The sequence below is a fragment of the Schistocerca serialis genome, chromosome 2 (genome assembly GCF_023864345.2).
Source record: "Schistocerca serialis cubense isolate TAMUIC-IGC-003099 chromosome 2, iqSchSeri2.2, whole genome shotgun sequence".
In the NCBI taxonomy this organism is placed as follows: Eukaryota; Metazoa; Arthropoda; class Insecta; order Orthoptera; family Acrididae; genus Schistocerca; species Schistocerca serialis.
This window is the reverse complement of record NC_064639.1, coordinates 745653502-745666278: the sequence shown is the minus strand read 5'-3', so window position 1 is coordinate 745666278 and position 12777 is coordinate 745653502. Positions and strand designations below refer to the sequence as shown.

Here is a 12777-nt window from a genome sequence, read left to right as displayed (position 1 = left end):
CATAAAGAGGGCAGCAGCCAGAGTCACACGGTGATTCTTACTGTGGGGATGCCATGTTATGTAACCCTGCTGACTATCAACCCTGCTTCATGACAGACAATCCTTGGTGTAATTTACGCAGCAACAGAGCTTTCTATGGTTCCAGAGCAAACATGCTTTTCTCATCATGTATTAATTATGTATAATGTAGTGTATTTACATACCGCATTGTGTTGTATAAGTTCCATGCCATACCTCTACTGTATGCATCTACATTGGTGACCCAGAACGATCATGAATTATGGTATATACATATTCATCCAAATACTATGCAAAGAAAATGGAACCATAGTGTGTTGCAATTCATGAATTATGCAAACGAGTGCAGTGCTGCAGCATACAGGGCTCCACAGCCAACTGTTTGTCACTTTAAAAGTGACAGTGATACTTACCAATGCAGTTCATTGACACCTGCCAATGATGCTGAAGAATGGCATCCTATGACTGACTTTGCTGCTGCCACCTCCATTTTGGAAGTGGTCAATTCTGAACCTCTACTACCCCATGCTAATGAATTTTTGACCTAATGCTTACACAGCCATCCATGCAGACTCACAGTCAGCTCATGTTATCAATCACAGTGTGTATGAATATGGGACTTTTGACTGTGTTACCGCTACCAATTCTTCCATGGAAACCACGACAGCTACACATTGATGTCGCATCCAACCAATTTAGTGTTTACCCCAAACTACCGCTGATATACCCCAATCAGCCATCTGGTTGGTTCTCCATAGTGGGCAGGATCTTCACCACACATGATGTCAACAGTGACATGGCAAAACGCATTGCACTACTCAACCACATGGATGAATCTCATCATCCTTTCACCATTACAAGGTGACATATTTTACAGTGAAATCAGCTCTCCTACAATACCTCTCCAGTACACCAGAAGAGCCATTACAACAAGATCTTTATAATGAACAGTTAACAAGCAAAACTCCTCACAACTATGGTGCTGGTTATGAACATAATTTTACTCTCAATTAATGTCTGATCACAAGCTCTGGACTTTGTGGGCAGCCAAAGTGCCATCTCAGGTACCACTTGCCATGATTACCAACAAGTAGGAACTTTTGGACTGCAGACTTACATTGGCCGGTAGAATACTCATGGTAATCCAGCACTGACAATACATCAATTTAGTTGACAACAACATCACTGCATGGACAGCAGCATGAGTCTTGGTGAGCACTACTTGCTGTGACAAGCAAACTGGCCCAACTGTACCTGACACCACCAACTGTGACATTACAACCTCCACCCGGAACAACAACCTTCACACAGCTGTGTCAACAAAACATAGTGGCAATCACACACCCCCAAGCCACCACCTGACACCTTTCCTGGTATCATCCACAGTTCAGCAATGTGGCACACAGCAGCCATTCACCCTGCGCACTCAAAAGAGCTGCATGGCTCATGACAGGAGCAGTGAACCACAATTGTCAAGCAAGTCATCTCAGCTAGCGAGGGACTAATGCAGACTTCACCAGCATGAACAATAGCAGGCCCTGTATTGTGTATCACTCAAGACAGCAACACTAGTCAGTCAGTTCTGGCTATTACACTTGTGCTAGTTGAAGGAAGAAGGGGGAGAAAGAAAAGGAAAAGGATTATTGATATTGGTTGCATCATGAAATTGTGCAGCATCAGAGGCGATGAGTGAAAATGTGTGCAGGACTGGGGTTCAAACCCAGGATCTCCTGCTTACTAGGCAGTTGTGTTAACCACTGCACCACCCAGAGACAGTGTTTATCAAAACTATCTCAGCACACTTCTCAGCTGACCCACATTCCCACTTAGTGCCAACTATCCACAGTCCCTCTCCATGACATCCATGCTCGCCACTTAGAGATTTTTGCAGGAGGTCTGATGTGATTGTGCATCTGCAATGAATGTGATGGATCCATTATCCACTGAGCCATTCATACAACTGACATAAGTGCAACATTTCTGACTCCTCCTGTCACAGCACATGACAACTCTGTTATACAACCCAGTGGAATGAAGAACTGAGCAGTCATCGTTTACAGCTCTGAACCTGGGGTTCAGAACAAGGGTCACATGGAACTTTTTAATTGTGGGTGGTAGCGAATCAATACTCAGTGTTGATTATTTTCTGCCATTTCTGGCTCATATTTGGCCTGTCCAACAGTACTGGTCATGAGGTCACTGGCATAATCAGCCGCAGCCAATCCAGTAAGCACAACACAGTCTTGCTACAGCTTCTCCAGCCAAGACACAATCGCTTAACAAAGTGGATGACCATCAGCATCATCTACTTGACTCCCTTAACTCACTCCCTAAAGTGCAACAAAACCAGTTTCTGTACTTTGAGACTCGACTAGATTCTCTATGCCTCAAACAAGAGAATGAAACAATATGATGAGCAATCCAAAAAGCATCCAAAGAGTTCAATGCAGCATGACATCATCTGGAATATCTTCAACTGACCACAACTGTTAATGACAATTCTGTTATGCAGGCACAATATAGTTCTGATATTCCTACAACACCTTTAGAGGAAGTGCCACTGTCTGCACAGACTTCACATATCAACAAGGTTAATAATGCATCTCTTGCTCATTTGATCCCCACTCTTACCCCTCCCTCCCAACCATGCATGAATTCTTCTCGAATATTATTCACCTAGGCACCATCTCAAATGAAACAGTATGCAAGATCCCCACCACACTGGACCCTCGACACAGACTATGCTGCAACTGAAGTATTCAAAATGATTCATTAATGCTGAACATCTATTACAGTGATAACTATGTGCTCACTAAACATTTGTGTTAAACCTGAATCTGTAATGGGATCTTCTGCTTTTATGAGTGCTCACTTTTACTAGATAGGCCATGGCATGCTTTTCTGTGCCACCTCAAATTCTCAGTGCAACATTTATTTACCTCCAATATCTCTTATAATATTTTCTGGGCTGCATTTATGCTGTGCTGGATGCTCTTGTAAATGCTGAAGAGAATCACAATTTTTCTTCACATTTCTTGTAACTGGACAATGTGTCGGGAATGTAAAACTAAGTATAGAAATGGGGATGCTTTCAAAAAATTGGTGGACATCTCAAAATTGATTTCATCACTCAAGCATGCTCCCATTACGATTAATCTGAAAATCAGAGTTTACTTAATTTCCAAATGGAACGTCCATTGCCATCATCTTATTTTCAAAACTTCACATTGAAATTATCTCACTTTTTTCAGTTTTTCTCTCAGTTAATCACTGCAACTTTTACCGAAAACCCTTTGTCTCTACAATATGTAAACTATATGGATTTAAAAGAAAGGGTCCTAGGGTCAAGCTGTAGAGCACCAAATATGGTTTCTAGAAAGTCCAAAGATGCTATACCGTTGACAAGGAACACATTTGAGGAGCAACTGTGACCAATCTCACTGGCTACACTTGCAGGCTTCAGTGTGCCAAGACATTGGTTACCCAATTATGATCCTCCCTTTGCTTTTGAAAGTGAACTTTTTAGCCATATATAAAACATTATAGTGTACTGTGTAGAGGGATAAGCTTACAAAAAATAAACGGACAAAACTCAATGATACTAAAGTCATAAGTAGATAAGTTATGTTACAAATAAAAAAAACAATATATTGTTTATTCTGTACTAATATAGGACTACAAAAAATCCTACAGCTACAATGCAATGCAGATTTTACCTACATTATATAACTCTGCTGTAGTCCTGCAGAGCTTGAGACTCATCACCAGGTATGATTGCATGTTGAGTTGCCCCACTCACGTCCAGCCATGCAGTCATGAGAGTGTATTCAACTCATTCAATGTTTTTTGCTTAGATTAACAAAATTAATGTGAAATTACAGCAGCTTTCTTCATTTATTCAAAATTCCTCTTTATCAAATGTTTGGAGTAACTTTATTTCTTCCATATTTAATCCCATAAAGGGCTATCTTTTCTTCATCTTCCATTGTGACATAACAAACTATGTCAAAATTAACTCTACTAAAAATGAGTCCATCAGTTTGATCATTGATACAACAGTGACCTTTGCATAGTTTGTAAATACAAATACACTTACTGTCATTTTACCCGCATAAGCAACCAGCAAGGCAATGTGTGCAGAATGTGGCTTTTTGGTGCTGCTTCTTTATAAGTGGCAAATGACAGGAGATTCAATTCTGAGGTCTTCCAGCCCTACAGCAGTGGATCCGGTTGATTGTTTCACCATGTTTTCACTTGCAAACAAGTCTTCAGGGAATGCTGTCAAGCAGTCAGCTGCTTCAGTAAGAGGAAGAGAAGCAAGATTAAATGATTTCTTTCTAATATTTTTCAAAAAATTCATAGCACAGCATACTTAGCGATTCATCACATATTCAGAACTGAAGGCAGCTACGAACTTTTTTCCTGCCTCATCAACATCGCCTGCAGTACCATGGGGTTTGCTGAATACCTGTACTTGTTCTGTAGGTTCATGTTTGTCTATAATGTTAGTGTAATTTCAATTTTACTTTTCTGAAAACTGATGAAGTTATATCACACTCACTTAATTCATCTACGACAACAATCTGTCTACCATGCAATCAGAGTGCTGAGCACATCAATAGCAATAGCCATAATCATAGCATCTGCATCCTCAGTAGCCTGCTGACCAGTGAACTGTTCATCTCTAAGACCTTGACTCAATAAAGAGATGACATGATGTTTTTTTTTGTCTGTTTGAAAGAAATACTGCCATTGCCATGTTCACTGACATTTACTCATCAAATGTGACAGTTGACACAGTCTTTTCGTTCCTTTGCACAGCTGTTCAGATGATTTAGTACTCCTCTCCACTTTGTCATACTATCTCTCATTGTATTGTACATAATTATAATTATTGGTGGAAAGACTTCTCTTTTCTCCCATGCCACTCTATGTAAAAGAAGACCTTCAAATATTATGAACTTGGCCTTTTCAAATCAACTGGCCCTTTAATAGTAATGAACAAATCATAAAACAGATATTCTTGTTTTTCGTGCATCAATACCGATTTCATCAAACAGAGATAAAGGATATGAGACAAATCATATAAAATATTTCTGAATTTCTTCATTAGACTTCTTGTGAAAGGCCATTCTGCAAAATGCCATTTCAGTAAGTCTGTCATTTGAGACTATCTGACATAGTGTTTCCACAACACCCCTTTGTTGAATCGGTGTTGGTACTTAATTGAGTCAGAATTTAATGATGAATATTATATGTATGGATGAACTTCTGAAATAAGATTTTAGTTTTAGAGAAATCTTAGGGAACTGGGGAACATGCAATAATTTCAAGGTTATTTTGAAGATGGTGGTTGAAGCTCCACTCAGGAAACAAAGACAAGTCATAATGGAGGCATGTTTGACTGATTAAAACAGTTTCCAGAATCCCACAATATTTTCTAAGGAAGAACTCTAGTTTTATTGCTTACAAACTGAACTCAAACAAATAGCCATGAAACTTTTAGGTGTGTTCTAGTTGTCCAAGTGTTTTGCTTAGCACCCTAAATAGTTTTGTGTGCTTTATAAACATTGTAAAGCTAAACATCTCTGTCCTCACTGCTGCTCTATAGTAATGCACATTGCAGAACAAAATATGTAAATAACTCTTGTGCCAGAGTGTAATACGTAAAATCTAGTTTACTGAAATTGGAATATGATGAATGCAACTTTCAAAAGTACACATTATTTTATGTCAGGGACATGTTATTTCTAGTGCTTTAACAATACTGCATAACTGTATGCACATAGTCCTAAACATATTACTATCTGTATGAGTAAACCAATCTGTTTTACCCGAATTGCTATTTCTTGTTTCACTGTGCGTAGAGAATCACAGGCTCACCCTATTATCATGCAACTGATCAGCCAGACTATAAATTGTTCCAGTCTTGTATTAGAATTTTTAAAGTAAATCTTAAAACAAGGACTGTATTAAAAGTTTTTGGTTTCATGTGTTTGAGGATGACTGTGTACATGAATGTGGAAGAATGGGAGGGAGCAAGCATGATGTTACCTAGCTTTTGCATGTCTCTATTTTATATAATTTAACCATATTCATCATGTAAAGTATTTGTAAGTACGCTGATAATCACAAATTTGAGCAGCAGAAACATAAAAACAAAACAAAAAAACAAAACAAAAAAATCTACAATGGCCTAAGGCAGTGTTCTTGCCATCCTTCCAGTACCTCAGTTTAAAGTTCAAGATGTAGCACATGTGAGGCAGTAGCCTGGATACTTTTATGTGGTATTCTGTCTGGCAGTTTACTGAAGTTCATAACAAATTGACAATTTAAACTATATGTGGAACTCACCTATGAATGTTATGGCTAAAGCCATTATATGAGGAATACATGATAATTGTTCCAAATGATACTCCTAGTGAAAAGAATGCTTGAGTGACTGCTTCATACCAAACCTGTAAGAGTAAAAGCTGTTAGTTTGCTCAACATTTAACTTTCTGAAAATAATTATTTATTCATGGATAATTATGTCAATCAGATACATGTAGTAGTTGTCCTCCACTGAGGTGTCTCTGGAATAAAATAGTACATGATTCATCTACTAGATGAAAGCAGTTTCATTGTCCAAGAACATTACAAAAAATGGAATGTTTACAGTCGTAGCAGAGTTTTTATTATCAGCATTACTTTGAGCATATCTGAAAACAATCTTCTCACTGAAGCTGAAACTTACTGACAACTGTTAAAGTGATCCACATATCGTGCAACAGTGTTAGTTTTATAACCCAGACAAGAAGCAATTTGAAAGCAGAGGCATTCAAATTTGTGCCACACAGTGAAAGCCAAAATAGATCATAAGCTGTATTAAAGGGTGTTTCACTCCACCTGTAAGGCTAGCAGAGTTTGTCAGAGTTAACAATTACACAAGGCACATATCTTGGTCCCAATAAAGCTGCAAACACAGCAGACCATGTTCAGTTCACATACATCTATGAATGCCACAATAGTAGTACTTGATAACTTTGTCTTGCTTTTAGACATCAACTTGGACATCATGTGGACTGTCAGTGCTGCACTCACAATGGGCTTGGCTTTCATCTACAGACAGTATGCATTCGAAATTTCAACTTGAAGTAGCTTGTCCCCCTATTTGAGCTTGTACTAACTAAATATTTCCACAAATTCATGGCATTTAATGTTCACCAATGTATGTGGATTTGTGAACTTCAAATCAAGCACTGCTTTGTGGGATTCACTGTTTATCCATATATCAAATGTTTTGTGTGAGTATCATGCAGGATATAAAAGTGGTGAAAGGTGTTGTCATTGATCCAGCAGAGGTTGCCAGAGCATCAGAATGCATAGAGCTGGCAAATAAACATAATTTTCTAAATGCCAATGACTGCCCACAGTCTAACCTTCCATCAATCAGCTCTTGCAGCAGTCACAGAGCATTATATTTGATGGCCAGGGAAAGATGCTCAAACACAATAAACAATTTGGATGTGCTGTGGACATGCACAAACAGTCATCTCCCACGTGGCACTGATCATAGCGCCTCAAATCAGAGCACTTGCAAGAATAAATGCATACTGATTGAAAGGCACAGTGTAACCGTTAGTTGTGGACACTCTCTTTAAAATCCTGTGACAAACCTGCCAACCACAACTCACCCAATGATATGAGCCTTGTTCAATATAAACTATCTGATCAAAAGTATAAGGACACTCCTATGTAATGCAGAATTGGCTGCTACATAGCATGAGAAGTGAATTCACCAGTATTAAAGGAGGCTGGGAGTATTGTATTGTCAACAGAGAAAGAGTAACAGCAGAATAGGTCTGTCAGGAGAGCTCTGTAACTTCAAACATGGACTAGTCATTGGATATCACCTGAGTAACAAATCCATCATGACATTTCAACCCTTCTAAAGCTATTGGTAATGTCATTGTGAAGTGGAAATATGAAGGAACAACCACAAGGAAACCAAGGACAGGTAGAACTTATGTACTGACAGATATGTACTGTTGAACATTACAGAGGGGGTTGTAAAAAACTGCATGAAATCAGTGACAGGAATCACTTGTAGGTTCCAAAGTGCTATCAGCAGCCAACTTACACAATGACCGTGCATGGGGAGTTAGAAAGGATGGTGTACAATGGTCGAACAACTCATTATAGCCACAAATTTCTGTAGCCAGATGCTTAAAGTGGTGTAAAGAGCAATGCCACTGAACAGTGCATGACTTGAAATGAGTGATTTGGAATGACAAGTCATGCTACATGCTGATGCGATCCAAAAGAAGGGTTTGGGATTGACAAACATCTGGAGAATGTCATCTGCCATCATTTGCAGTGCCAACAACAATGTATGGAGGAGGTGGTGTTAGGTGTGGGGGTGATTTTCATGCTTAGTGTGTGGCCATCTTATTGCACTTAAGAAAAGGTTAAATGCAAGGACATGAACATATTCTATACAGCATTACGTACTGTGCTGTAGAGGAACAATTGTCTATACCAGCATGACAATGCATCCTGTCATAAAGGCAATGATTTGTGGATAATAACACCCAGAAATCGACTGGCTTGCCAATGTCCTGACATGAACCCAATGGAACACCCATGGGATGTATTAGAACATCGACTTGCTCCAGACCGAAGCATCCAAGATCAACACCTTCTCCGGTTTCGGCTCCAGATGGAGGATGGGCTACTGTTCCTCCACAGTGTCACAGCAGAGTTGAAGCTCTGCTAAAGGTGAAGGGTGGACATAACCCATATTAATGTCCACTAATTCATGACTGGATACTTTTAATGAGATCGTGTATTTGCAACAGAAGGAGTTCCATACACAATAGTCTGGGACATCTTTGTGGCACAAAAGAATAGGTGTACTGCATGTCAAAAGTATGAAGTAAATGGCACAATGAGTAAAGGAAATCTGGTGTTTTAGAAGTAACCTCACACAAGGGCATCAGCTGAAGAAAGATGTTACTCCATGTCAACACAGGTAAGAATGATACAACCATCTTTGTTTCAGTATCTAATCATAGCTTATGAAAGCCAGAAAGAGGAGGACTGAAGAACTGGAGATGCAGTGCAATGGAAGGATGTTGTAATTTAGGTAAAAGAGATAAGAAATGAGGAAATTCTCCATAGAATGAGCAAGGAGAGGAACTTTTGGAAACCAATGACAGCAATAAGGGACATGTGGCATGACACTGAGGAATAAAATCCATGGTTTTCACAACGAATTTTCACTCTGGAACAGATGGAGCACTCATTTGAAACTTCCTGGCAGATAAAAACTGTTTGGTGGACTGGGATTCAAACCTGACAGCTTTGCCTTTATTGGCCAAGTATCCCACTGACTGAGCTACCGAAGGACTACTGAAGACACATTGTCAAATCATCAGTATGGCCAGTAACTCTTCTCCCTGTACAACAGGAATTTTCTCTGATACAATAAAAACTACATATTTTTAATGATCAACTACATATTTACAGATATTTGTAAATATTCATGTGTCTGTATGTGTAGATGGATATGTGTGTGTGTGCGAGTGTATACCTGTCCTTTTTTCCCACTAAGGTAAGTCTTTCCGCTCCCGGGATTGGAATGACTCCTTACCCTCTCCCTTAAAACCCACATCCTTTCATCTTTCCCTCTCCTTCCCTCTTTCCTGATGAGGCAACCATTGGTTGCGAAAGCTAGAATTTTGTGTGTATGTTTGTGTTTGCTTGTGTGTCTATCGACCTGCCAGCGCTTTCGTTCGGTAAGTCACCTCATCTTTGTTTTTATATATAACCATTAATTTTCTTATTTAAGTGTGAGAAATTTAGTGTTTTCTATAAATACACTGTTTTGTTCCATTTAACTTCGACAGTACTGGTATGTAATTTATATACATGGTGTTCATTTTCATTGAAGACACTGAAATATGTTGAAAACTACAAATCAGGTCAAAAAAAGTTATGATTCCAATTTTTTTGTCTCAGAGGGGGACATCCAATAATATCACACTCAACTCCCCACCCCAACCTGTGGGTGGGTGGCAGGGAACAACTTTGAAATCACCAATGGAAACCCCCATTTTTTATTGCATATTATGATTTTACTGCAAAATGTGCATATGTTTTGGCTGAATTATTTCTTTATTTTGCCACAGATGGTGCTATAATCAGAGTAACACAAGTGCATACAAAATCATAATTTATGACCAATTTATGACATGGTACTCGACAACCCTTGAATATCCAATGGCACATGGGACCCCATCTCCATGCTGTGAGGGTAGGACAGGCCAGTATTTCATTAATCCTAATTTGAAACCCCATTCATAACATTGTATTCTTCTGAGATATTGAACAGGGGACTACTCTACATGTCACTGTGAACTATGATATACCATAACAAGCAGTGCACTGCAACAGGAGCTCTTGTATTGTGCAGCCACAGAAGAGATAGTGGCTCTAAACATTATGTTACTAATGCAGCATTTCAGTATTTTAAACATAGCTGCACAACAGCAACGGTTCCACGTAATAAAATTATAAACAGCCGACCAGTTGCAATGGATAAAGAATTCTTTACCTAGGTTTCAACAAATTTAAATTTGTCTTCTTCAGAAGGTGGCAATTTTACATTAGTATGGAGTGATGTATCATCGCCGTTTTTACAAATGTCTGCATAGATCCATTTGTCAAAATTAAAATATAGCCCTAAAAATAGGGTTCTCTGCAACATCCATGTACTAATTTACATTTACGTGACAAACCCTATTTTTAGGGCTATATTTTAATTTTGACAAATGGGTCTATGCAGACATTTGTAAAAACGGTGATGATACATCAGTCCATACTAATGTAAAATTGCCACCTTCTGAAGAAGACAAATTTAAATTTGTTGAAACCTAGCTAAAGAATTCTTTATCCATTGCAACTGGTCAGCTGTTTATAATTTTATATAATGCAGCATTTATTGCATGCACACCTACCTCTCATTTGGAGAACAGATGTGCAAGTGGATAACAAATGTTGCAAACACAGAAGAAAAAATTGAAATGATCCTGATTTACGGGGAATGTAGGAGAAATGCAGAGGCTGCTGTTGCCTTGTACACCAAGCATCTTCCAGAAAAAGGTCACTCTCATTTGTTGAATCCCTTTATGTCTGATGGCATTGTACAGACCAGGAAAAGGAAACAAAGAAAACGTGTCACAGGAGAAGCTAATGACAGGTGTACTAGTGGCAGTCCACCATAACCCATGGATAAGTGTCTGTCAATTACACAATGATTCCAATATGTCAATAGGTAGTATTATCACAATACTGCATCGTCGTAAGTATCATCCACACCATGTGCCACTGCATCAAGAACTTCATGGTACCAGTTTCCATAACTGGGTAGTGGTTTGTGAATGGGCACATCAACAAATGCAAATGAGCCCCACGTTCCTTGTCAATGTACTATTTTACAATGACACTACATTTGCTAGCTATGATAGCACTATCTGGCATAACATGCATTACTGGAGGGTAGACAGTCGCTGCTGGTTATGGCAAGTTGACCATCAAAGTCATTGGTTCGTTAACATGTGGTGTGGCATCATGGGGAACAAACTCATTGGTCCATCTTTCCTCAGTGGCATGTTGAATGGACACAAATATAGGACGTTTGTGGAAAAGGAACTAGATGTTCAACAACCTATGTGGTTTCAGCATGATGGTTGCCAAGCGCATTACTTAGCTGAAGCACAGGACGTATTAGACTGTGTTTACGCTGGTCAGTATGTCAGTAGCGGTGACCTTATTAATTGGCCCACAAGGTTACTGGATTTGATGCCGCTAGATTTCTTCCTGTGGGGATATTTAAAAGATCCTTAGGTGTACCAGCAAGTTCCAACAGACTGTGAGGACATGGCCCAGGTGAATCAGAAATGCCTGAGCTGATATTCCTGCAGATAGGCTTCTGTCCAGTGTACAATCATTTGAAAAAAAGATCACTAAACATAATGAAGCTGGCAATACTACATTTGAACACTTACTCTAATAGAAAAGTAGAGTAACCACGGCCACAATGGCACATTGAGTAGTCCCCTGTTTGATGTACTGGAGGAGTACAACGTTGTGAATGGGGTTTCCAATTAGAAGTTATGAAACACTGGCCTACCCTCACAGCATGGAGGTGGGGATCCGTCTGTCATTGGATAGTCAAGGGACAATGAGTAGCTTCTTGCAAATTACAGTTGTGTACTCATTACTATTTCTCCAATTACAGTGCCATCTGTGGTGAAACATAGAAGATAATTCAGATGAAAATTAAGTAGATTTAGCCATAGACTCATAATCTACAATTAAAAAAATTGAGGTTCAATTGAAAATTTCAAAGTTGCCCCCTGCCACCCAGACATGGGCTGGGTTGAGGGGTCAAATATGGTATCACTGGATGGAACCCTCTGAGATAAACAAATTGGAATTATAACTTTTTTCGAACCAATATACAACTTTCAAGATATTTCAATGTCTTCAGTTAAAATGAACACCCTGGGTAAAATACAGTATTTTGGCCCGGCAGGAAAATCATGTATGAAAAATTTGGTACAGGAGGAAGTGACAAATGAAGAAGTTAGTTGGTGCTGAGGCTTGGTGCTTTAATGACAGATGGATGAGGTGTTGTTTAATTAAAGAAAGGAGTAGTAGGAAAGGTAGGTATTTCCTCTGTTGTGAAAGTGAGAAGATTTTATGTAGAGGAAA

The 12777-nt window shown here is 39.0% G+C and overlaps 1 protein-coding gene across 2 annotated transcripts in view; it reads right to left on the bottom strand.

Annotated features, from left to right (window-relative positions):
* Positions 1 to 12777, bottom strand: part of LOC126457950 (sodium-dependent nutrient amino acid transporter 1-like) — a 225461-nt gene that overhangs the window by 37216 nt on the left and 175468 nt on the right. For both annotated transcript variants that reach the window (XM_050094681.1, XM_050094682.1), the window contains exon 7: positions 6373 to 6476. In XM_050094681.1, coding sequence (XP_049950638.1) covers positions 6373 to 6476 — 104 coding nt within the window. The remainder of the gene's footprint in view (positions 1 to 6372; positions 6477 to 12777) is intronic.